Source organism: Nerophis lumbriciformis, linkage group LG20, assembly GCF_033978685.3.
Source record: "Nerophis lumbriciformis linkage group LG20, RoL_Nlum_v2.1, whole genome shotgun sequence".
Lineage (NCBI taxonomy): Eukaryota > Metazoa > Chordata > Actinopteri > Syngnathiformes > Syngnathidae > Nerophis > Nerophis lumbriciformis.
This window is the reverse complement of record NC_084567.2, coordinates 27,513,553-27,537,500: the sequence shown is the minus strand read 5'-3', so window position 1 is coordinate 27,537,500 and position 23,948 is coordinate 27,513,553. Positions and strand designations below refer to the sequence as shown.

The window sequence follows — 23,948 nt, the reverse complement described above, 5'->3', positions numbered from 1 at the left end:
GACCGAATGCAATGGATGTCGAGTGGGTCTGACATAATATTGTGAGAGTCCAGTCCATAGTGGATCCAACATAATAGTGAGAGTCCAGTCCATAGTGGGGCCAGCAGGAGACCATCCCGAGCGGAGACGGGTCAGCAGCGCAGAGATGTCCCCAACCGATGCACAGGCGAGCGGTCCACCCCGGGTTCCCGACTCTGGACAGCCAGCACTTCATTCATGGCCACCGGACCTGTGTGTGCAATGGATGTCGAGTGGGTCTGACATAATATTGTGAAAGTCCAGTCCATAGTGGGGCCAGCAGGAAACCATCCCGAGTGGAGACGGGTCAGCAGCGCAGAGATGTCCCTCAACCGATGCACAGGCGAGCGGTCCACCCCGGGTCCCGACTCTGGACAGCCAGCACTTCATCCATGGCCACCAAACCTGTGTGTCTCTCCCCCTCCAGAAGGGAGAGGGGGGCAGAGGAGAAAGAAAAGAAAAGAAATGGCAGATCAACTAGTCTAAACAGGGGGTCCATTTAAAGGCTAGAGTATACAAATGAGTTTTAAGATGGGACTTAAATGCTTCTACTGAGGTAGCATCTCTGACTGTTACCGGGAGGGCATTCCATAGTACTGGAGCCCGAATAGAAAACGCTCTATAGCCCGCAGACTTTTTTTGGGCTCTGGGAATCACTAATAAGCCGGAGTTCTTTGAACGCAGATTTCTTGCCGGGACATATGGTACAATACAATCGGCAAGATAGGCTGGAGCTAGACCGTGTAGTATTTTATACGTAAGTAGTAAAACCTTAAAGTCACATCTTAAGTGCACAGGAAGCCAGTGCAGGTGAGCCAGTATAGGCGTAAAATGATCAAACTTTCTTGTTCTTGTCAAAAGTCTAGCAGCTGCATTTTGTACCAACTGTAATCTTTTAATGCTAGACATAGGGAGACCCGAAAATAATACGTTACAGTAATAAAGACGAGACGTAACGAACGCATTAATAACAATAAAGGTCCTAAGCACAAAACGACCCAACCAGTCATAACACAAAACGTTAAAAGACAAAACGTGAAAGGTTGTAGCGCAAAAGGTTGAAGCACGAAACATTGTACACCAAATATAATTGTAAATGTGCACGAAATACCTGAAAGGTGTCATTTTATGATTTTTTTTTCTACATTGAATACACTTCCGTGTATTAATTGTTGTCCTTTGTTCAAAATGTTGCATAGATTTTGTTTTACAGACCATCTTCAAACGGATTTCTGAGCGTCTCGTCTGGGCATGTGGTTTTGTGGGCGGTCCTATTTATGTGCCTCCACTTGGACTGTGTCATCTCCCCGTAGCATATCGAGTCTACTGACAGATATGTTATAACGGTGGAACGGTGGAAAAGTGGAACCTCCATTTACGAATCCCTCTCTTTGCAAACTTTTCGGTTTACAAACTTTTAGCGTCCGCCAAATATGCCTCTGTGTACAAACCATGTTTCTGTGTACGAATGCTTCATTTGTTATTTTGTGTTATTTTGTGTCATTTTGCGCTTGCTTGTATTGATGAGACTGACAAACAGTACCACAGCAACTTTTTCATTGTGATGAGAACAGACTTTTTTTTGGAAAAAGATGCCAAAGCAAACTTATTTCATAGCGGAGGACAAGACCTATCATCCAGTAATGTCTCTTCCAACCTTCCCTCCAACCTCTCCCTTCTCTCCTTCCGTCTGCTCATTTCTCTCTTCTTGTGAGCTGCTCCTTTGCCGATGTTAATCAGAATCAGCGTTATGTACTGTACCGTATTTTTTGGAGTATAAGTCGCTCCGGAGTATAAGTCGTACCTGCCGAAAATGCATAGTAAAGAAGGAAAAAAACATATAAGTCGCACTGGAGTGTAAGTCACATTTTTGGGGGAAATGTATTTAAAAAAAACCAACACCAAGAATAGACATTTGAAAGGCAATTTAAAATAAATAAAGAATAGTGAACAACAGGCTGAATAAGTGTACGTTATATGACGCATAAATAACCAACTGAGAACGTGCCTGGTATGTTAACGTAACATATTATGGTAAGAGTCATTCAAATAACGCTAACATATAGAACATACTATACTGTCATGACTTGGTCCTGGGGTTTAGTTTTTCTAGAAGGCAACGGAAAGTTGGCTCGGGCGAGACGGGAATGTAAGTACATGATTTATTTAATTTTATCAAAAAAAAGTACAAACGAAAAGCGCGCACAGTGGCGGAGAAACAACTTGGCTATGAAAACAAATACTTGCACAAAGGCAGAAACTATGAACAACAAAAAACACTAACTGTGGCATTAATAAATAAAACGTACTTGGCATGGACAAAAGGAGCAGCATGAACGATGGACATGAAAAAGGTGTCAGGAATGTGCAGAGCATAAATGTGGGATGTCACCAGAAAGACAAACTGAAAACAATGAACTTAAATACTACAGACATGATTAACAAAAACAGGTTTGTGACTCAAAACGTGAAACAGGTGCGTGACGTGACAGGTGAAAACTAATGGGTTGCTATGGTGACAAACAAGAGTGCACAATGAGTCCAAACGTGGAACAGGTGAAACTAATGGGTAATCATGGAAACAAGACAAGGGAGTGAAAAGCCAGAAACTAAAGAGTCCAATAACTAAACAAAACATGACTAAAACAAAACATGATTACACAGACATGACATATACGTTTACCAAACAACCTGTCACTCCTAATCGCTAAATCCCATGAAATCTTATACGTCTAGTCTCTTACGTGAATGAGCTAAATAATATTATTTGATATTTAACGGTAATGTGTTAATAATTTCACACATAAGTCGCTCCTGAGTATAAGTCGCACCCCCGGCCAAAATATGAAAAAAACTGCGACTTATAGTCCGAAAAATATGGTAAGTGGATTTTGCTTTTTAACATAAAATGTCCTGCGATGAGGTGGCGACTTGTCTAGGGTGTACCCCGCCTTCCGCCCGATTGTAGCTGAGATAGGCTCCAGCGCCCCCCGCGACCCCAAAGGGAATAAGCGGTAGAAAATGGATGGATGGATGGACATAAAATGTCGTAACACAAAACGTCGTAACACTAAATGCCTTAAAACGAAACGTCGTAATGCGAAACGTCGAAATGCAAAACATTGTAACACAAAACACGAGAACCGCCTACATGTCAGACAGTATGTAGCAAGCAGTGGCGGGCCGTGCGTTTCCCACCTAGGCCTTCAGTGATGTCCTACTTCAATTATTACCTCTCTAAATACCATAACTGATGTCCCAACATGACCATTGCTGGAGAAATACGATACAGAAACACATTTACGCCCTACTGGGAATTGAATCACATCAACAGTGTACAAAACGGGTTATTTTCTGGCGCATTTAAAAATCAATAAACCCGCATCAGCAATTAAAACATATCTTATGTGGTACTGTCAAAATTTAAATAGCAAAAAACATTATAACGTGAACAAATAAAGAAATAATATATTTGAACTCACAATTTGTAGCACCCATTCGACGCCGTATAACCCCTCGTAGTCGGTTGATTCGAGTGGAAATGGCGGGCATTTCCCCATTTCATCGCCGACATCGTCTCACAAGATGTAGTTTCTCTTTAAATATCCTTCTTGAAAATGGCCTTGCAAATGTATATCTGCCACCTAATCAACGTTTTGTTCTCCTTCTTTGTGGGTCAATGCTACCAGATTCCTGCTAAATTGCAACTTGTGATTGGATACTCACTTTGGAATGACAAGTGAGTATCCAATCACAGTCTCTTTAACATCAGGCTACCTAGATAGGCTACTGTCAACAACTGTCTGTGAACTGTGTGTGTTCTCAAATTCATCCGCTAACGGTCCCGGTGAGTATCCAATCACAGGACGCGTAAATGTCATGTTCAACGTGAAGCCAGCTAGAAGGCCTTACTGACAACAACTTGTGATCTGATTGGCTATTGCAATTATCTATCAACTGTATGTCCCCGTTCGCTTACAGTGTACAGACGCCTGCATTGTTGATTCTGAAGGCCCCCGGGCAGATTTCGTACAGCATGGCAACATAAGCTAGCTGAATTCTGATTGGATTAAAAACTCTTACCTAAAAACAACTGCACTGGAAGGAGCATAATGTTATTTTTGCTAAATGGGAGTTGACGGCTCAGACACCAGGGGGCGGTATAGCTCTATGTATTTTATTATATATATTACCATTCTTATAATAATCAAACAATAGTAATAATAATAATAATAACTACGGAAATGGAGTGTGAGACAAAATCCAAGAGTGAGTGGTGTTAGACTATGTGTGTAGTTAGGTGTTGTGTATTACTGTGATGTTGGATGAGGAAGCAGACAAATCCAAAGGGGGCTAGGCAAAAGGGGCCCGTGATCCGCGTAAGGTCCGTGGGGCAGAGAGAGGCGTCGGAGTCCGTGTCCAGAGCGAGGGTCGAGGATCGAGGAAGGCAGTCCAAAACCACGGGGGAAACAACTGGTAAGACTTGGGAAGGAGTTACGGGAGAACAAACAAGGACGTCAGACACGGAGGGAAAACGCAGCGAGAAAGAGAGCATAAGTCTTCAGCTTACGGTACACCAAGGGTAAAGTAAGTTTCCGAAATTATACAGCTCCCTCTCATCAGGTCCAGGTGCGCTGATTGCTGATCGCCCACAGCCTTGTCGGCATGTGGGCGTGACGCGGCCGTGGGCGCGTCCCGAGGCGCGGCAAGCAGAGCACAAAGATGAGGGCGCCCTGGCCGTGACACATAATATGACATGAAGAGAATACAAATAATTTTAGATATTTAGGGAAAGTAAATTAAAAAATACTTATATCTTTAATTATGATCATGATTTCTGGTTATGTTAGGCCAGCAGAGAAGGCCTTGCTGGCCCTGACGGCCCACCACTGGTAGCAAGTCCTTGCTCACTCTCTCAGTTTTGAGGTCCTTGGCCTGAAAGACCCCCTGATGGGTGTATCCTTTTGTGCTGTGGTTGCTTGTTGTTTGATATCCTTCCCTGCATTGTGTTTTTGTGACAGATATGGTCATGCTTTAGCTGTGGCGGGAAACATTGCCTTTCTCTTTGGAGGAGCCTCGAACATCACCCAAGAGGTGACTTTACACAAAATAAAAAATGTTTGTGATTGTCATTTTTTGAATTGTGAATTTGTCTCTCGTGACTAAATTAGGAGGACAGTCCTGTTTACTTCAATGACTTCTACATGCTCACAGGTACAAACACAGAATTTACACCACACTATAATTAATTTGGTTTGTTTCAAATTTGGACTGGAGTATCCACAACGGTCTACAGAGGATTGTTTGCAACAACAATTACATTGTAAATATTTATTTCGAACATGTTTTAAAAAAAAAAGAAGGAGAAAAAGAAACTCAAAACAAAACAGCAACAACAATGAGCATTAAAAGAAGGTAATACTGAAGTGATGTTTCCAACAGTTACATGTTTCCAGCTTCACATTCTAACATGTCCCAGAACGGGTAGGATGAAGCAGATCTTATTTAATCTTACCCCTTTCACGTCTGGAAATAACGTCTAACACAATTGTTCACTTCGATCTTAAACAGAACAACAACAACGCTGAATGAATAAATAAATAGACATCAAAACAGTTGACATGTAGTTAGTTTACTGCATGGTTGACATAATTTACTGAACATGTGATGGATTTTGTGTCATTCATCAATCAGGTTCAGGTTTTTATCAGTATTCCTCTTCCTTATACTTTGTAAACACTTTGGATTTGAACAATTTCTTAAACTGGATCATATTAGTACATTGTTTGATGTCTTTGCTTAATTCATTTCACCATTTAATTCCACATATTGGGAATGGGCCTGAGCTCATCTAAGATGGACTGATAAAAAGTAGAATAGTGTTCTGTGGTCTGACTAGTCTACATTTCAAATTGTTTTTGGAAACTGTGGACGTCGTGTCCTCCGGACCAAAGAGGCAAAGAACCATCCGGATGGTTTTAGCGCAGAGTTGAAAAGCCACCATCTGTGATGGTATGGGGGTGTATTAGTGCCCAAGGCATGGGTAACTTACACATCTATGAAGGCGCCATTAATGCTGAAAGGTACATACAGGTTTTGGAGCAACATATGTTGCCATCCAAGCAACGTTACCATGGACGCCCCTGCTTATTTCAGCAAGACAATGCCAGGCCACGTGTTACATCCACGTGGCTTCATAGTAAAAGAGTGCGGGTACTAGACTGGCCTGCCTGTAGTCCAGACCTGTCTCCCATTGAAAATGTCTGGTGCATTATGAAGCCTAAAATACCACAACGGAGACCCCCGGACTGTTGAACAACTTAAGCTGTACATCAAGCAAGAATGGGAAAGAATTCCACCTGAGAAGCTTAAAAAATGTGTTTCCTCAGTTCCCAAACGTTTACTGAGTGTTGTTAAAAGAAAAGGTGATGTAACACAGTGGTGAACATGCCCTTTCCCAACTACTTTGGCACGTGTTGCAGCCATGAAATTCTAAGTTAATTATTATTTGCAAAAAAAAAAAAAAAAGTTTATGAGTTTGAACATCAAATATCTTGTGCATTCAACTGAATATGGGTTGAAAATTATTTGCAAATCATTGTATTCCGTTTATATTTACATCTAGCACAATTTCCCAACTCATATGGAAACGGGGTTTGTAGTATTGGTATTGCCCAATCCCTCTCATGGATGATTGGTATTGGTAAATTGGCAGTCGGCAGCATAAATTCCAGATAGGATCAATACTATACTTAAATAATCGATATTTGCATGCTTCGATTCAGAATCGTCCACGTTCGAATCACTGTGCATGTAAAAATCAATCATTTTTCCCATACCCTTAGTTGGAATAGTTTAAATCTGAAATGTGAAAATAGTGGAGAGTCACAAAGGGACGGAATAATACGTGCAGTACAGCATTGACGCAATAAAGTTTTGCAGTTTCCCCAGATGACATAAAATGGGAGGAGATTCCTCAGAATGGAGAAGTTCCTTCAGCCAGAGAAGGACACACCCTCTGGTAATATAGCTTTATATTTTAAATTAAAACAAAAATCTGTATTGTAAAACGGCAACACAGATTTTCTTGACTGTAACCATTTATTCATCCTCTTCAGTGTCGTTAAAGGGAAACTGTATCTGTTTGGAGGACTGTCCAATCCCAAGGCTACCGAATGTCTTCCGGGAGTCTACAGTTTTGACATCGGTGAGCAGTAATGTAGCAGATCAGACCTCTATCCTGCTTTTTGCACGTTGATCGTCTTTAGAATAGTTCTGAAGTTTCTGTTTTCTATCAGTGTCTCTCACCTGGGATTACTTGACCACTGGGATTGTTACCGTGAGAACTCTGAGACACAGCTCCGTGGCTGTGGGAGACAACATCTACGTCTATGGAGGCACACTGGCCGGAACGCTAACCGATGACCTCATGGTCTTCAACACAGGTCTAAATAATACAACCACATACACAGTAGATCCCTTTTCATTCTCTTCACTGCTTCAAATGATAAATCATTAGTTTTTACATAATAACTAACTTAAAGAAAAACTGTACTTGTTTTGGAATTTTGCCCGTCATACGAAATAATACACACGTCTTTCTCTTTCTTTTGCGTTTTCAATAGTGAAAAAATACTAGCAAGAGGCAGCTAATGATGCAGGTAATGGGGATTTACCTATTCCGCCTATAAAGCCCTCTAAAACCCCTCCAAAAATGTTTTATATACATTCTGTAAGTATGTATTGTATATACGTAATGTAATAACAGGCCAATTCATGATAACGTCTAATATTTACAGTATTTCTTTTTCAGTTTTAAAGGGGAACATTATCACCAGATCTATGTAAGCGTCAATATATACCTTGATGTTGCAGAAAAAAGACCATATATTTTTTTAACCGATTTTCGAACTCTAAATGGGTGAATTGTGGCGAATTAAACGCTTTTCTATTATTCGCTCTCGGAGCGATGACGTAACGTCACATCGGGAAGCAATCCACCATTTTCTCAAACACAGAGTCAAATCAGCTCTGTTATTTTCCGTTTTTTCGACTGTTTTCCGTACCTTGGAGACATCATGCCTCGTCGGTGTGTTGTCGGAGGGTGTAACAACACGAACAGGGACGGATTCAAGTTGCACCAGTGGCCCAAAGATGCGAAAGTGGCAAGAAATTGGACGTTTGTTCCGCACACTTTACCGACGACAGCTATGCTATCCGGGAGGGTTGGCAAGTATGGCATATGTCAGTATTTGTTTGCTTACTTACTACTAAAAGACAAGTTGTCTTGTATGTTCACTATTTTATTTAAGGACAAACGTGCAATAAGAAACATATGTTTAATGTAATGTAAGATTTTTTGTTAAAATAAAGCCAATAATGCCATTTTTTCTGGTCCCCTTTAGTTAGAAAAGTATCGAAAAGTACCGAAAAGTATCAAAATAATTTTGGTACCGGTACCGGTACCAAAATATTGGTATCGGGAAAACACTAGACTGTATGCTACAGACATGCGTGTTCTTGTCTCACATAAGGATTGCGGGTGATGGGCAAAATTCCGAAAAAGTGCAGTTTTCCTTTAACCCTCAGGATGGGAATGTTTAAATATGTCAAAATGATTTTATGTATTTTAAACATGATTCAGTGTCTCACACCTGGACACCGGTTAAGACAAGCGGCTCAACGCCTCCACCCCTGTGAGACTCTTCAGTATTTTGATGGAGGGTAAGCTGAATATCACACCAAATTAAAATCCATTTGTTTGTGTGTGTGTGTGTGTGTGTGTGTGTGTGTGTGTGTGTGTGTAGGTTAGATCAGCATTTTGCTCTGGTTGGTGATCAGATTTTTATGTTTGGTGGTTACGGAGCAAGTGCTGACTTCTGTAAAGACCTTCACATCCTCAACCCAGGTAAGACGGTCTGAACCCTCTGGGAATCATCATCATGCTAGAAAATTTTTGTTGGTATATACAGTACCTCAGAGTCAAATATTTTGTTACTTGACACATGCTAACTGTTAGCATGCTAGCTTCTTTAGCAAATGTTTGCCTCAGATTCAAATGTATTGTTATTTCACACATGCTAAATTTTAGCATGCTAATGTTAGCATGCTAGCATTTTTTTTGCAGGTATACAACCTAGAGCTGGGGTGTCAAACTCATTTTAGATCGGGGGCCACATTGAGAAAAATCTACTCCCAAGTGGGCCGGACGGGTAAAATCACGGCAGGATAACTTAAAAACAAAGACAACTTCAGATTGTTTTTTTTGTTAAAAAATAGAGCAAGCACATTCTGAAATTGCACAAATAATAATGTTGTTGTTGTTTTTTTTACATTTACATGTTGCGGTTAATAGAATTATATCTTTATTTGTTGTTATTTATATTTTCTGAATAAATTATGTGATAAGGTTCATCAGTCAACTCATTGGTGTTAATTTTCAATCTATCGAGATAAAAAAAAAAAATCAAAATCAAATTAAAGTATGTTATTTATGTAGTTTGATCATTTTCCTCGACTGATGTACAAACCCCGTTTTCATATGAGTTGGGAAATTGTGTTGGATGTAAATATAAACGGAATACAAGGATTTGCAAATCCTTTTCAACCCATATTCAGTTGAATATGCTACAAAGACAACATATTTGATGTTCAAACTGATAAACGTTTTTTTTTTGCAAATAATCATTAACTTTAGAATTTGATGCCAGCAACACGTGACAAAGAAGTTGGGAAAGGTGGCAATAAATACTGATAAAGTTGAGGAATGCTCATCAAACACTTATTTGGAACATCCCACAGGTGAACAGGCAAATTGGGAACAGGTGGGTGCCATGATTGGGTATAAAAGTAGATTCCATGAAATGCTCATTCATTCACAAACAAGGATGGGGTGAGGGGTCACCACTTTGTCAACAAATGCGTGAGCAAATTGTTGAACAGTTTAAGAAAAACCTTTCTCAAGCAGTTATTGCAAGGAATTTAGGGATTTCACCATCTACGGTCCGTAATATCATCAAAGAGTTCAGAGAATCTGGAGAAATCACTGCACGTAAGCAGCTCAGCCCGTGACCTTCAATCCCTCAGGCTGTACTGCATCAACAAGCGACATCAGTGTGTAAAGGATATCACCACATGGGCTCAGGAACACTTCAGAAACCCACTGTCAGTAACTACAGTTGGTCGCTACACCTGTAAGTGCAAGTTAAAACTCTCCTATGCAAGGCGAAAACCGTTTATCAACAACACCCAGAAACGCCGTCGGCTTCGCTGGGCCTGAGCTCATCTAAGATGGACTGATACAAAGTGGAAAAGTGTTCTGTGGTCTGACAAGTCCACATTTCAAATTGTTTTTGGAAACTGTGGACGTCGTGTCCTCCGGACCAAAGAGGAAAAGAACCATCCGGATTGTTATAGGCGCAAAGTTGAAAAGCCAGCATCTGTGATGGAATGGGGGTGTATTAGTGCCCGAGACATGGGTAACTTACACATCTGTGAAGGCGCCATTAATGCTGAAAGGTACATACAGGTTTTGGAGCAACGTATGTTGCCATCCAAGCAACGTTACCATGGACGCCCCTGCTTATTTCAGCAAGACAATGCCAAGCCACGTGTTACATCAACGTGGCTTCATAGTAAAAGAGTGCGGGTACTAGACTGGCCTGCCTGTAGTCCAGACCTGTCTCCCATTGAAAATGTGTGGCGCATTATGAAGCCTAAAATACCACAACGGAGACCCCCGGACTGTTGAACAACTTAAGCTGTACATCAAGCTAAAATGAGAAAGAATTCTACCTGAGAAGCTTAAAAAATGTGTCTCCTCAGTTCCCAAACGTTTACTGAGTGTTGTTAAAAGGAAAGGCCATGTAACACAGTGGTGAACATGCCCTTTCCCAACTACTTCGGCACGTGTTGCAGCCATGAAATTCTAAGTTAATTATTATTTGCAAAAAATAAAAATAAAGTTTATGAGTTTGAACATCAAATATCTTGTCTTTGTAGTGCATTCAATTGAATATGGGTTGAAAAGGATTTGCAAATTATTGTATTCCGTTTATATTTACATCTAACACAATTTCCCAACTCATATGGAAACGGGGTTTGTACTTAACATCATGTGGTTTATTTTGTACATATGTAGCATCATCTACAAAGATACAAAGAATTGCTATTGTGACATCCAGTGGACACATTTAGAACAGCTGTTTATTTCATTCAAAAATTTCAGGTTAATTTTTATACTTAGCAAAGTCATCCCTCGAGCCGGATAAAACCTGATCGCGGGCCTGATCCGGCCCTCGGGCCGTACGTTTGACACCCCTGACCGAGAGTCACATATTTTGTTACTTGAAGCTAATTGGCTAGCGTGCTACCTGTTAGCATTTCGGTTCGGCTTCAGTTTTTCAGCTTTCACACGCAATTTCTACATAAATTGCTCCTTCTATTTTTTAGCATGCTAATGTTAGCATGTTAGTATGCTAGCATGTTTTTCAGGTATATAACGCAGAGTCATATATTTTGTTACTTGACGCAAATTGGCTCGTGTGCTACCTGTTAGCATTTCGGTTCGGCTTCAATTTTTCAGCATTGACACGCAATTTCTACATAAATTGCTATTTCTATTTTTTAGCATGCTAATGTTAGCATGTTAGTATGCTAGCATTTTTTTTGCAGGTACACAACTTAGAGTGATACATTTTGTTACTTGATACTAATTGGCTAGCGTGCTACCTGTTAGCATTTTGGTTCGGCTTCAGTTTTTCAGCTTTCACACGCAATTTCTACATAAATTGCTCTTCCTATACTTTAGCTTGCTAATGTTAGCATGTTAGTATGCTAGCATGTTTTTCAGGTATATAACGCAGTCATATATTTTGTTACTTGACACAAATTGGCTAGCGTGCTACCTGTTAGCATTTCGGTTCGGCTGCAGTTTTTCAGCATTCACACGCAATTTCTACATAAATTGCTCCTTCTATTTTTTAGCATGCTAATGTTAGCATGTTAGTATGCTCGCATTTTTTTGCAGGTACACAACCTAGAGTCATATATTTTCTTACTTGACGCTAATTGGCTAGCGTGCTACCTGTTAGCATTTCAGTTCGGCTACAGTTTTTCAGCTTTCACACGCAATTTCTACATATATTGCTCTTTCTATTGTACAAGATGGCATAACGTCTTACTATGAAAACCAATAGAACGCTTTTTATTTGCATTTCTTTAAATTACAGAAAGCCTGGTGTGGCACAAATGGGAGACAAAGGGAGAATTACCTGCTGCCTGTAGTGGACAAACAGTGACGGCACACCATGACAAAGTACACACACACACACACACACACACACACACACACATGCACAAGCACGCACACACACACACACACATGCATACAAACGCACACTAACAGAGAAACTCACATGCAATTTATTTATGTACTATCAATATTATGCCTGGGGCCACCCCTGTCCAAGTTAGAGCCTTAAGCAGCATTCTGTTTGGATGCTGTACCGTGACTAAATGGGTCATATTATTTAAAAAAAACAGCTGCTGCTGTTCGCTCTTTTTTTCTGGTCACATGATGACACAAAGATGTAATAGTTCGTTTTTTCCCGCGATAACCACAAGGTCGCGTTATCCGACTTTTTCCACTCAGAAGACCCCGTTGTCAAAAACTATGGTTTCAGGCCAACCACAACACCGATACATTACTTTACCCTTCCCGCCCGTGTGGACAAGCCCCGAAACAGTGAAGAATAGTTTGAGTTTGATTAGAGATGTCCGATAATAGCTTTTTTGACGATATCCGATATTCCGATATTGTCCAACTCTTAATTACCGATTCCGATATCAACCGATACCGATATATACAGTTGTGGGATTAACACATTATTATGCCTAATTTTGTTGTGATGCATTAAACAATGTAACAAGGTTTTCCAAAATAAATCAACTCAAGTTATGGAAAAAAAAGCCAACATGGCACTGCCATATTTATTATTGAAGTCACAAAGTGCATTATTTTCTTTTAACATGCCTCAAAACAGCAGCTTGAAATTTGGGACATGCTCTCCCTGAAAGAGAGCATGAGGAGGTTGAGGTGGGCGGGGTTGAGGTGGGGAGGCAGGGGGCAGGGGGGCAGGGGTTCTGGGTATTTGTTCTGTTGTGTTTATGTTGTGTTACGGTGCGGATGTTCTCCCGAAATGTGTTTGTCATTCTTGTTTGGTGTGGCTTCACAGTGTGGCACATATTTGTAACAGTGTTAAAGTTGTTTATACGGTCACCCTCAGTGTGACCTGCATGGCTGTTGACCAAGTATGGATGGATTCACTTGTGTGTGTGAAAAGCCGTAGATATTATGTGGTTGGGCCGGCACGCAAAGGCAGTGCCTTTAAGGTTAATTGGCGCTCTGTACTTCTCCCTACGTCCATGTACCACTCCGTACAGCGGCGTTTTAAAAAGTCATAAATGTTACTTTTTGAAACCGATACCGATCATTTCCAATATTACATTTTAAAGCATTTATCGGCCGATAAAATCAGCAGTCCGATATTATCGGACATCTCTAAGTTTGACACGTATGCTTTAATGCACAAATAGAGTGGAACCAGTTTAAATAGACAACACAGACGCACAATGTCGGAGGATGTTTAATCAATCAATCAATCAATTCCTTTATTGTCATTGTCATAATAACACTTAAATCATACATGAACAACGAGATTTTGTTTGAGCTTTGTCCAGCGGCATAGAAACTGCATTGATGTGCAGGTTGACAATAGTTTACCTTTTAGCATTTTAGCATTGTCAGGAAGATCGCAATAAGAGGGACGTGGGGGTGGAAACAGTCAGATGTCTGATAGGTGTTACGTTGATGTTGCAGCAATGCAATGTCCAGAGCACAATTATTGAGGTGGTGAAGAGTGAGGTAATAAGATGGTCCGGGGCAGCAAAGGGGCAGGCTGTTCATTTAGCAGTCTCACAGCCTGGGGATACAGACTGTGAGACATTCTGGTGGTCCTGGCTCGAATCGATCTATACCTCCTTCCAGAGGGTAGCAGGTTGAAGAGGCCATGTGCTGGGTGGTATCTGTCCTTCAGGATGTTGTGTACTCGCTTTAGGCAGCGAGTTGTGTACATGGCACTCATCTCTGGGAGTATCGTCCTTGTAATTTTCCCCGCCGCTATAACCACTCGCTGGAGTAAAATTACAGAATATGAACCTAATCTAGGGAATTTGCTATCAGAAAACGAGGCCTGTTTCCGACCAGGTGGGTTGAAGCTGGATTGAAATATTTGACCTTTTGGAACCTTCCTTGATTCCTTGTCTTCCTTGTCTTTATTTTCAGAATTTTCTATCAGAGTTTGCATGGCAGCACTTTCTGCTGATAAAAATTGTATATTTTTTTTCTCAATTTCATATTCGGACTCCACGTGTGTCCTGTACAGTTGCTGGATGAGAAAATACCCTGAAACTGGATTAAGGAGAAAAAGCTCCAATATTCTGGGTCCTGGAGAGACCAAATGGCTTTTAAAGGGGAACATTATCACAATTTCAGAATGGTTGAAACCATTAAAAATCAGTTCCCAGTGGCTTATTTTATTTTTCGAAGTTTTTTTCAAAATTTTACCCATCACGCAATATCCCTAAAAAAAGCTTTAAAGTGTCTGATTTTAACCATCGTTATATACACCCGTCCATTTTCCTGTGACGTCACATAGTGATGCCAACACAAACAAACATGGCGGATAGAACAGCAAGCTATAGCGACATTAGCTCGGATTCAGACTCGGATTTCAGCGGCTTAAGCGATTCAACAGATTACGCATGTATTGAAACGGATGGTTGTAGTGTGGAGGCAGGTAGCGAAAACGAAATTGAAGAAGAAACTGAAGCTATTGAGCCATATCGGTTTGAACCGTATGCAAGCGAAACCGACGAAAACGACACGACAGCCAGCGACACGAGAGAAAGCGAGGACGAATTCGGCGATCGCCTTCTAACCAACGATTGGTATGTGTTTGTTTGGCATTAAAGGAAACTAACAACTATGAACTAGGTTTACAGCATATGAAATACATTTGGCAACAACATGCACTTTGAGAGTGCAGACAGCCCATTTCAGGCGCGCTAAGAACATATATTTTTCCACGATTTCAGCACTCAGGTTAACCATACCTAAATAGACACAAAATACTGCATTACACAAGACTACCCGAATGTACTCGAATGATTAAAAAAATAAATGTTTTTAAGCTAAATTACTGGTAAACACAGTTTATGTATAATAATTTACGTAAAACCGCGAGTAATCAATAAAGTTTTCATCAATTAATATATTCTGTAGACATACCCTCATCCGCTCTCTTTTCCTGAAAGCTGATCCGTCCAGTTTTGGAGTTGATGTCAGCATCTGCTTTGAGTGTCGCAGGATATCCACACATTCTTGCCATCTCTGTCGTAGCATAGCTTTCGTCGGTAAAGTGTGCGGAACAAACGACTGACCATTTCGTCGGCTTTCCCCACAGCCTCGTATTTTGAACAAATTTCGTCCAATTTCTTGCCACTTTCGCATCTTTGGGCCACTGGTGCAACTTGAATCCGTCCCTGTTCGTGTTGTTACACCCTCCGACGAAAGTGAGAAAATGGCGGATTGCTTCCCGATGTGATGCTCCGAGAGCAAATAATAGAAAGGCGTTTAATTCGCCAAAATTCACCCATTTAGAGTTCGGAAATCGGTTAAAAAAAAATATGGTCTTTTTTCTGCAACATCAAGGTATATATTGACGCTTACATAGGTCTGGTGATAATGTTCCCCTTTAAGGAAAAGGAATCTTTAAACGCCTTTAGACGGGTTCTCAAAATAAACGGGGTTAACTTAAATGGGTTCCACAGCAGAAATAATTTTCAATATATGAAGACTTTAGACGCAAAAACAGATATCTCCATTTTCCTTGTTTTGAGCAAATCAATGTGATTGCCTCTCAGTGAGTTCTGCTGATCACACACGTGAGCTGGAGACTGGCATTCCGGGTTTAACAAAGTTTTATTTTGCATCAAAGTTCTAGCACGACACTCGACTTTTCAGTCCCACTCCTCCGTGTTCCGCGTGCTTCCGTCTCTCCAAGCCCTCCTCCTCCCGGCCGCTACTGATAAGAGTAACAAGTGATTAGACAACTAGCCCCAGCTGGGCAACCTAATCACCTGTCAGCTGTGTTCCACACTCCGCTCCTGCAGCAAGCGCGCCGACCACGCCCCCCTCCACACAATGTTTTTTGTGAAACTTTTCATGAAACAGCCATCCTGCTGATGTGGCTCGCAATTGGATTGTCCAAAATGATAGTCTCAACTTAAAAAAAGCAATTTTATTACAAAAATGGAATTTTGATAATTTTGTACAAACGTTTCAGCAAAAACTGATTATTCCAAACAGAGTTTATTTGCTAAAGCAAACCAATCCTATGTGGGTGCCAGCCTGGCCATAAACATTTCTGAAAACAGATCAGGTTTTTGGAGACGTTACATTGTATTACATTGACAGCTGCGTCACAAGACAACAACAGCAGAGTAAACACATCCATCCATTCAGTTAATCATTCGAGAAAGTAGTGGCCACACACGTACCCTGTACATTATGTAGACAGGCAATAGACAACATTTTTCCCACCGCACTATGTCAACCTTTCTTGCTCATGGACCGCTCAGATTTATCAGGACAGCGAGGGCACCACACACTCTTTTATTTCATTCTTGATGCTTTAATTGAGTTACAATCACGGCAAAACAGACATGAAGCGAGCGAACATGAGCGCTAATTTTGGATGATGTACCGTATTTTCCGGACTATAAGGCGCACCTAAAATCCTTTTTTTCCCCTCAAAACTCGACAGTGCACCTTATGACCTTATAATGCGCGGAATAATTCTGGTTTTGCTTACCGACCTCGAAGCTATTTTATTTGGTACATGGTGAAATGATAAGTGTGACCAGTATATGGCTGTCAAGCATAAGAGATACGTGTAGACTGCAACATAATTCAAATAAACAACACCAACATTTTATATGTTCCATTGAAAATATGGAATGTCAGGTTCAAACACTGATGACATCTATTAAACAAGACAAGAAGCAAGGAATTAAACAGAGACAGAATAAAATTTGGCTCAATTGAGGGGAGCGCGTGCACCTGTACCCTTGTACAGTGTTCCAACACGCTCTGGCGAAAGATTGTACTGTCAAGCATAAGAGATACGTGTAGACTGCAACATAATTCAAGTGAACAACACCAACATTTTATATGTTCCATTGAAAATATAGAATGTCAGGTTCAAACACTGATGACATCTATTAAACAAGACAAGAAGCAAGGAATTAAACAGAGACAGAATAAAATTTGGCTCAATTGAGGAGAGCGCGTGCACCTGTACCCTTGAACAGTGTTCCAACACGCTCTGGCGAAAGATTGTACGCCTCCTCTTTTATTTGGACTTTCCCTGATTACATGGCAACAGCTGTTTCTAAGGGACGGGGGTCGTAAACAGCCATCGCCTTTGGTTACAGAACAGTTCACAGAAAAGGTCGTAAACAGTTCAAAGAAGCGGTGCCTGGAAGGGAGTCTGGTCCTGCTTCCGCTCTGCTTTTGTAGTTCTTGGGTCAAGACAATATCTTTCTGTTGATTACAACACATGAAAGAAACAGAAAATCTTCATGTTGCTTCCCATCCTACACAGTGGAGTTTTTCAAGCCTTCTTCATGGTAGGTTCAAAGACAGCTTTTGTCTTCTCGCCGGGAACTCATTCAAATACAAAGTTATGTGATAACTTAGATACAATTATTCTAACATAGAACATTACACACGGCGCTCAAAAATGTATCAAAATGTTTTAGTACCACTTTGGTAAGCTATGAAGCCGCACCGCTTGATGGATTGTACTGTGCTTCAACATACGAGTATTATTATGGTGTTTGTACAAGGCAGGGGTCGGCCACCCGCGGCTCCGGAGCCACATGCGGCTCTTTGATCACTCTGATGCGTTGCGACCCCCGATTTTCCTGGGAGACTTCCGGATTTCGGTGCCTCTCGCAGAATACTCCCGGGATTAATATTCTCCGATTTTCACCTTTACAATAATAATTTGGGCATGCCATGATGGTACAGCATTTGGCGCCCTCTACAATCTGTACTTACAGCGTGCCAGCCCAGCCTCTTGTTATATGCATCTTTTACTTGCACACGTGAGGGACAGCAAGGTATACTTGGTCAACAGCCACACAGGTTACACTGACGGTGGCCATATAAAACAACTTTAACACTCTTACTAATAATGCGCCACACTTTGAACCAAAACCAAAGAAGAATGACAAACACATTTCGGGAGAACATCTGCACCTTAACACAACATAAACACAACAGAACAAATACCCAGAATCCCATGCACCCTTGACTCTTCCGGGCTACATTATAAACCCCTGCTACCACCAAACCCCGCCCCCACTCTGTGCGTCGGTTGAGGTGGGCGGGGTTTGGTAGCGTATTTGTTCTGTTGTGTTTATGTTGTGTTACGGTGCAGATGTTCTCCCGAAATGTGTTTGTCATTCTTGTTTGGTGTGGGTTCACAGTGTGGCGCATTATTAGTAAGAGTGTTAAAGTTTTTTATACCGCCACCGTCAGTGTAACCTGTGTGGTTGTTGACCAAGTATGCATGGCTGTCATTTACGAGAGCAAGCAGAAGCTCCATACATCGTGTGGCTGGGCCGACACGCTGGTAGTAGTGGGCGCTAAATGCTGCACCATCATGGCACGTTCGAGAGAATAGTCGCCCGGAAATTCATAATCTGCCGGAAAAATCGGGAGAGTTGACAAGTATGACGATTTTAAGTGCCATTCGTTTAAAACATTTAAAACCCGCGGGCCGCACTAACATTCAATTTTCATATTAAGGTGTGGGCCGCGTGTCTGAGACCCTTGGTTTATACATAGCACAAAGCAAAAAAAAAAACTTTGTATGCAGTGTTATTTCATTTTAAATTTCAAAAGATTTTAGTTGCTCCCATTGTTTTCTTTAATTTGTGAAACTGGTCAAAATGGCTCTTTGACTGGTAAAGGTTGCCGGCCCCTGGTATAAGGTAAGACGTATTATCTGGAGTTTTGTTTCGCAATATTATACAAAAGCAACTTTTCTTACCTTCTGGTACCTGCTGATCTGTATTTGGGATCTGCATAAGTCCTGAAAAATTGTGCTCGTCCGCCTTTGTAGTCCGTGTCGACACCATAGTCGATAAGCGTCTTTTCTTTTTCTCTATCTTCTTGTTATATGACATTCATTTTCCGCTGTTGTCATTTCTAATATAAAATAGTAAATTTCTTACTTATATCTGCCGGTAAACTCGCCATGAAAGCGCTAAAACATACCGGTGTAGTGAGTTTACATTATTCACCCAAGGAACTTTAGTTATTAGAGTTCCGGTCGGACGGTTATTCACGGGACACATTACCGGCGGATTAGGAGATACTGCTCCGTTATTGATTTAAGTAAAGTCTGAATAAAATCCTTGCACGCTACACCGGTAGAACAAAGATGACGGAGAGAAGACGCTGCCGAAAGTGAGCCACGTAAATAAGACCGCCCACAAAACGGTGCATCATGAAGCGAGTGTCAGAAAGCGGCTTGAAGATGATCTGTAAAACATAATCTATGCAACATTTTGACCAAAGAACCACCATTACATGTTATGTAGACCACAAGGAAGTGGTTTACATTTAGAAAAAAATAAATAATAATATGACTTCTTTAATGCGCCCTATAATCTGGTGCGCCTTGTATATGAAAAAAGATCGAAAACAGACCATTCATCAGCAGTGCGCCTTATAATCCGGTGCACTCTATGGTCCAGAAAATACAGTAATCAGATTTCGATGCACTGATTGGTCTGGCGTTTATAGTTTTTTGCGCCTAAACCCTTCATATACAGTCCAGCATTTCTAATATTTGTTTATTCTAACCCACAAGATGAAGTGCAAAATATCTGTCACTTGTTTGGATGTGGTTGCCAACACGCTTATCTATTTTTTTTTTTTCATATCCATTGGAGGATGTTTACTTGTTTGGAGGAAAAAGCATAAACGATGACGGCACAGTGATGTCATCCAATGAAATTCATAAATTCAGTATTGGTGAGTGCAATTTACAAGGCGTCTTCCAGCTATCTAGAATCAATAAAGTACTATCTATCTATCTATCTATCTATCTATCTATCTATCTATCTATCTATCTATCATCAGTTTAGTCCAGAGGTATTTCGTACAGTGGGTGGGAAAGCTCAACATGCTGCACCCAGAAAAAGTAGCGCAGATTATATTTGTGTGCTGCATGTTTCACAACATAACAAAACACCGCAGGTTGGAGCATGATGCCGTGGATGTTCAGCAAATGAGTGTCTCCATAACAGCTGGTAGTACACACACAATTGCCTTTTAAATATGGTGCTGTGCACCTATTTTTCATTTGTTATCATTTGTGCACACAGTCTTAGAACAAAACCCAAACGCCAGTGAAGTTGGCACGTTGCGTAATTCGTAAATAAAAACAGAATACAATGATTTGCAAATCCTTTTCAGTGTATATTCAATTGAATAGACTGCAAAGACGAGATATTTAATGTTCGAACTGAGAAACTTAATTTTGTTTTGCAAATAATCATTAACTTAGAATTTAATGGCAGCAACATGTTGCAAAACAGTTGGCACAGGGGCATTTTTACCACTGTGTTACATGGCCTTTCCTTTTATCAGCACTCCAACGGACCAATTTTTGAAGCTTTTCAGTGGAATTCTTTCCCATTCTTGCTTGATGTACAGCTTAAGTTGTTCAACAGTCCGGGGGTCTCCGTTGTCGTATTTTAGGCTTCATAATGCGCCACACATTTTCAATGGGAGACAGGTCTGGACTACAGGCAGGCCAGTCTAGTACCCGCACTCTTTTACTACGAAGTCACACTGTTGTAACACGTGCAGAATGTGGCTTGGCATTGTCTTGCTGAAATAAGCAGGGCCATGACAACGTTGCTTGGATGGCAACATATGTTGCTCCAAAACCTGTATGTACCTTTCAGCATTAATGGTGCCTTCACAGATGTGTAAGTTACCCATGTCTTGGGCACTAATACACCCCCATACCATCACAGATGCTGGATTTTGAACTTTGCGCCTATAACAATCCGGATGGTTCTTTTCCTCTTCGTTCCGGAGGACACGACGTCCACAGTTTCCAAAAACAATTTGAAATGAGGACTCGTCAGACCACAGAACACACAGTCCATCTTAGATGAGCTCTGGCTCAGCCAAGCCGGTGGCGTTTCTGGGTGTTGTTGATAAATGGCTTTGGCTTTGCATAGTAGAATTTTAACTTGCACTTACAGATGTAGCGACAAACTGTAGTTACTGACATTGGTTTTCTGAAGTGTTCCTGAGCACATGTGGTGATATCCTTAACACACTGATGTTGGTTTTTGATGCAGTACCGCCTCAGGGATCAAAGGTCACGGGCTTAGCCGCTTCAGTGATTTCTTCAGATTTTCTGAACTTTTTGATGATATTACGGACCGTGGATGGTGAAATCCCTAAATTCCTTGCAATAGCTCATTGAGAAATGTTGTTTTTATACTGTTCGACAAGTTGCTCATGCATTTGTTCACAAAGTGGTGACCCTCGCCCCATCCTTGTTTGTGAATGACTGAGCATTTCATGGAAGCTGCTTTTATACCCAATCGTGGCACCCACCTGTTACCAATTTGCCTGTTCACCTATGGGATGTTCCAAATAAGTGTTTGATGAGCATTCCTCAACTTTTTTGCCACTTGTGCCGGCTTTTTTTGAAACATGTTGCAGGCATCAAATTCCAAATGAGCTAATATTTGCAAAAAATAACAAAGTTTAACAGTTTGAACGTTAAGTATCTTGTCTTTGCAGTCTATTCAATTGATTATAGGTTGAAAAGGATTTGCAAATCCATGTTTTTATTTACGATTTACACAACATGCCAACTTTACTGGTTTTGGGTTTTGTAGATCAGGCCCTAAGTTTTTGGGTAGTTTTTGCACTGATGGTCTGGGATGCCAGCTGAGCATAGTCAGTATGTAGATCTTGTATCAGTATAGAGTTACTGTCCTCATAGCTGGAAATGTAAGATAATTTTCTCCATCTGTCTTTGCATGTATCCATCTAACTATAGTGCACATTGTCATTACCCTTTAACCTTTTTGTCCTCAGCCAAGTTGAAGTGGAAGATCCCATTGTATGTTGGCATTCCTCCGGCACGGCGAAATGGACACACCGCCTTCATTGTTCACAGCCATGTTAGTACGCCAAATATAATACTTGGTCATAAATGTGATGTATTTGTTTGCTTGTTAAAGTACTGTTTGTGGGGTTGACAGCTGTACATATTTGGAGGAAAGAATGAAGAGCAGGAGTTTGACGACCTGAAAGTCATGAAACTCATTAACCCCTCAGAAAGGCAACCAGGTATTGAAACATTTATTTAATTTTATTTAATTTTTAACCCTTTTGAAGATAATTTCTTTAACCCACAGTGATGAAGGAGATTCTGTCTGAGTTCGGTCTACAAGGAACCAGCTACAGGTGTGTGTGTGTGTTGGTGTGTGTGTGTTCTTGTATTTCTACCCTTCTTGAGACATCAACGAGGAAAAGTACCTTCCATATGAGGACCGGTGAACAAGTTAGGACCAAAATCGTAGTCCCAATACGGAAAACCACTGCATATAATACGGAATGTCGCATTTGCACCCCTGGTGGTGAAATCTATCCAAATTAGGGTGGTCCCAAAAAGGAGGGATTTTTCAAATTGACTGTGTTGGGGTTTTAAAAGTGCTCCACCTCTGGTCAACATATGAAATAACAAGTGTGTGTACAAATTTAAAGTGCTCCCCCCTCTGGCCAACATAGGAAATAAGTGTGTGTAAAAAATGTAAATGCGCCCCTATGGCCAAAATTAATTAAAAATAAATAAATAAATATTGTATATTGAGACATACTGTAATAACTTGAAGTAATTAATGAAAATTAAAAACCAATTACAAAAAAAAAAAAAAATTACAAAAAATAACTAAAAGTAGTCTTTTTCTCACAATGTGTCGACTTTTTTCTGGTAAAATTGGGAACAACTTTTCATATTCTTTCCGTCTCTGTAATAATGCAATATTTTCTTGTAAAATTATTACTTTTTCATGTAAAATTAATACTTTTTAATGCAAAATGGTGACTTTTGTCGTATAAAATTCTGACTTTTATCATCCATCCATCCATCCATTTTCTACCGCTTATTCCCTTCGGGGTCACGGGGGGCGCTGAAGCCTATCTCAGCTACAATCGGGCGGAAGGCGGTGTACACCCTGGACAAGTCGCCAGCTCATCGCAGGACTTTTATCACAAAAATGCAAATTTTTTGTTGTTGTTCTTGTGAAATAGTGATATTTTTTGAGTAAAATGATGACTTTTGTCACAATTTTGCCAGGTGAAATTCCAATTATTGTTATAATATTGCCAACATTTTACAGTTTTCTTATAAAATTGTGACTTTTGTCGAGTAAAATCCCAACTCTTTTCATAAAATTGCCAAAATGTTTCACTTTTCTGCTAAAATTGCGACCAATTGTCAAACTCCAACTTTTATCATAATATTGCACAAATGTTCAGTTTTTCTTGTAACATTTTGACATGCGTTGCGTAAAATTACGACTTCTATTTCAAACCCCGTTTCCATATGAGTTGGGAAATTGTGTTAGATGTAAATATAAACGGAATACAATGATTTGCAAATCCTTTTCAACCCATATTCAGTTGAATATGCTACAACGACAACATATTTGATGTTCAAACTGATAAAAAATTTTTTTTTTGCAAATAATCATTAACT

General features: G+C 40.5%; 1 protein-coding gene across 1 annotated transcript in view; it reads left to right on the top strand.

The window, feature by feature from the left end:
• Positions 1-23,948, top strand: part of LOC133619797 (uncharacterized) — a 47,977-nt gene that overhangs the window by 2,063 nt on the left and 21,966 nt on the right. Inside the window, exons 2-13 of the mRNA XM_061981057.2 lie at positions 5,040-5,112; positions 5,193-5,232; positions 6,961-7,039; positions 7,137-7,225; positions 7,317-7,463; positions 8,663-8,714; positions 8,826-8,926; positions 12,249-12,334; positions 20,107-20,188; positions 22,283-22,368; positions 22,450-22,537; positions 22,606-22,654. Coding sequence (XP_061837041.2) covers positions 5,040-5,112; positions 5,193-5,232; positions 6,961-7,039; positions 7,137-7,225; positions 7,317-7,463; positions 8,663-8,714; positions 8,826-8,926; positions 12,249-12,334; positions 20,107-20,188; positions 22,283-22,368; positions 22,450-22,537; positions 22,606-22,654 — 972 coding nt within the window. The remainder of the gene's footprint in view (positions 1-5,039; positions 5,113-5,192; positions 5,233-6,960; positions 7,040-7,136; positions 7,226-7,316; positions 7,464-8,662; positions 8,715-8,825; positions 8,927-12,248; positions 12,335-20,106; positions 20,189-22,282; positions 22,369-22,449; positions 22,538-22,605; positions 22,655-23,948) is intronic.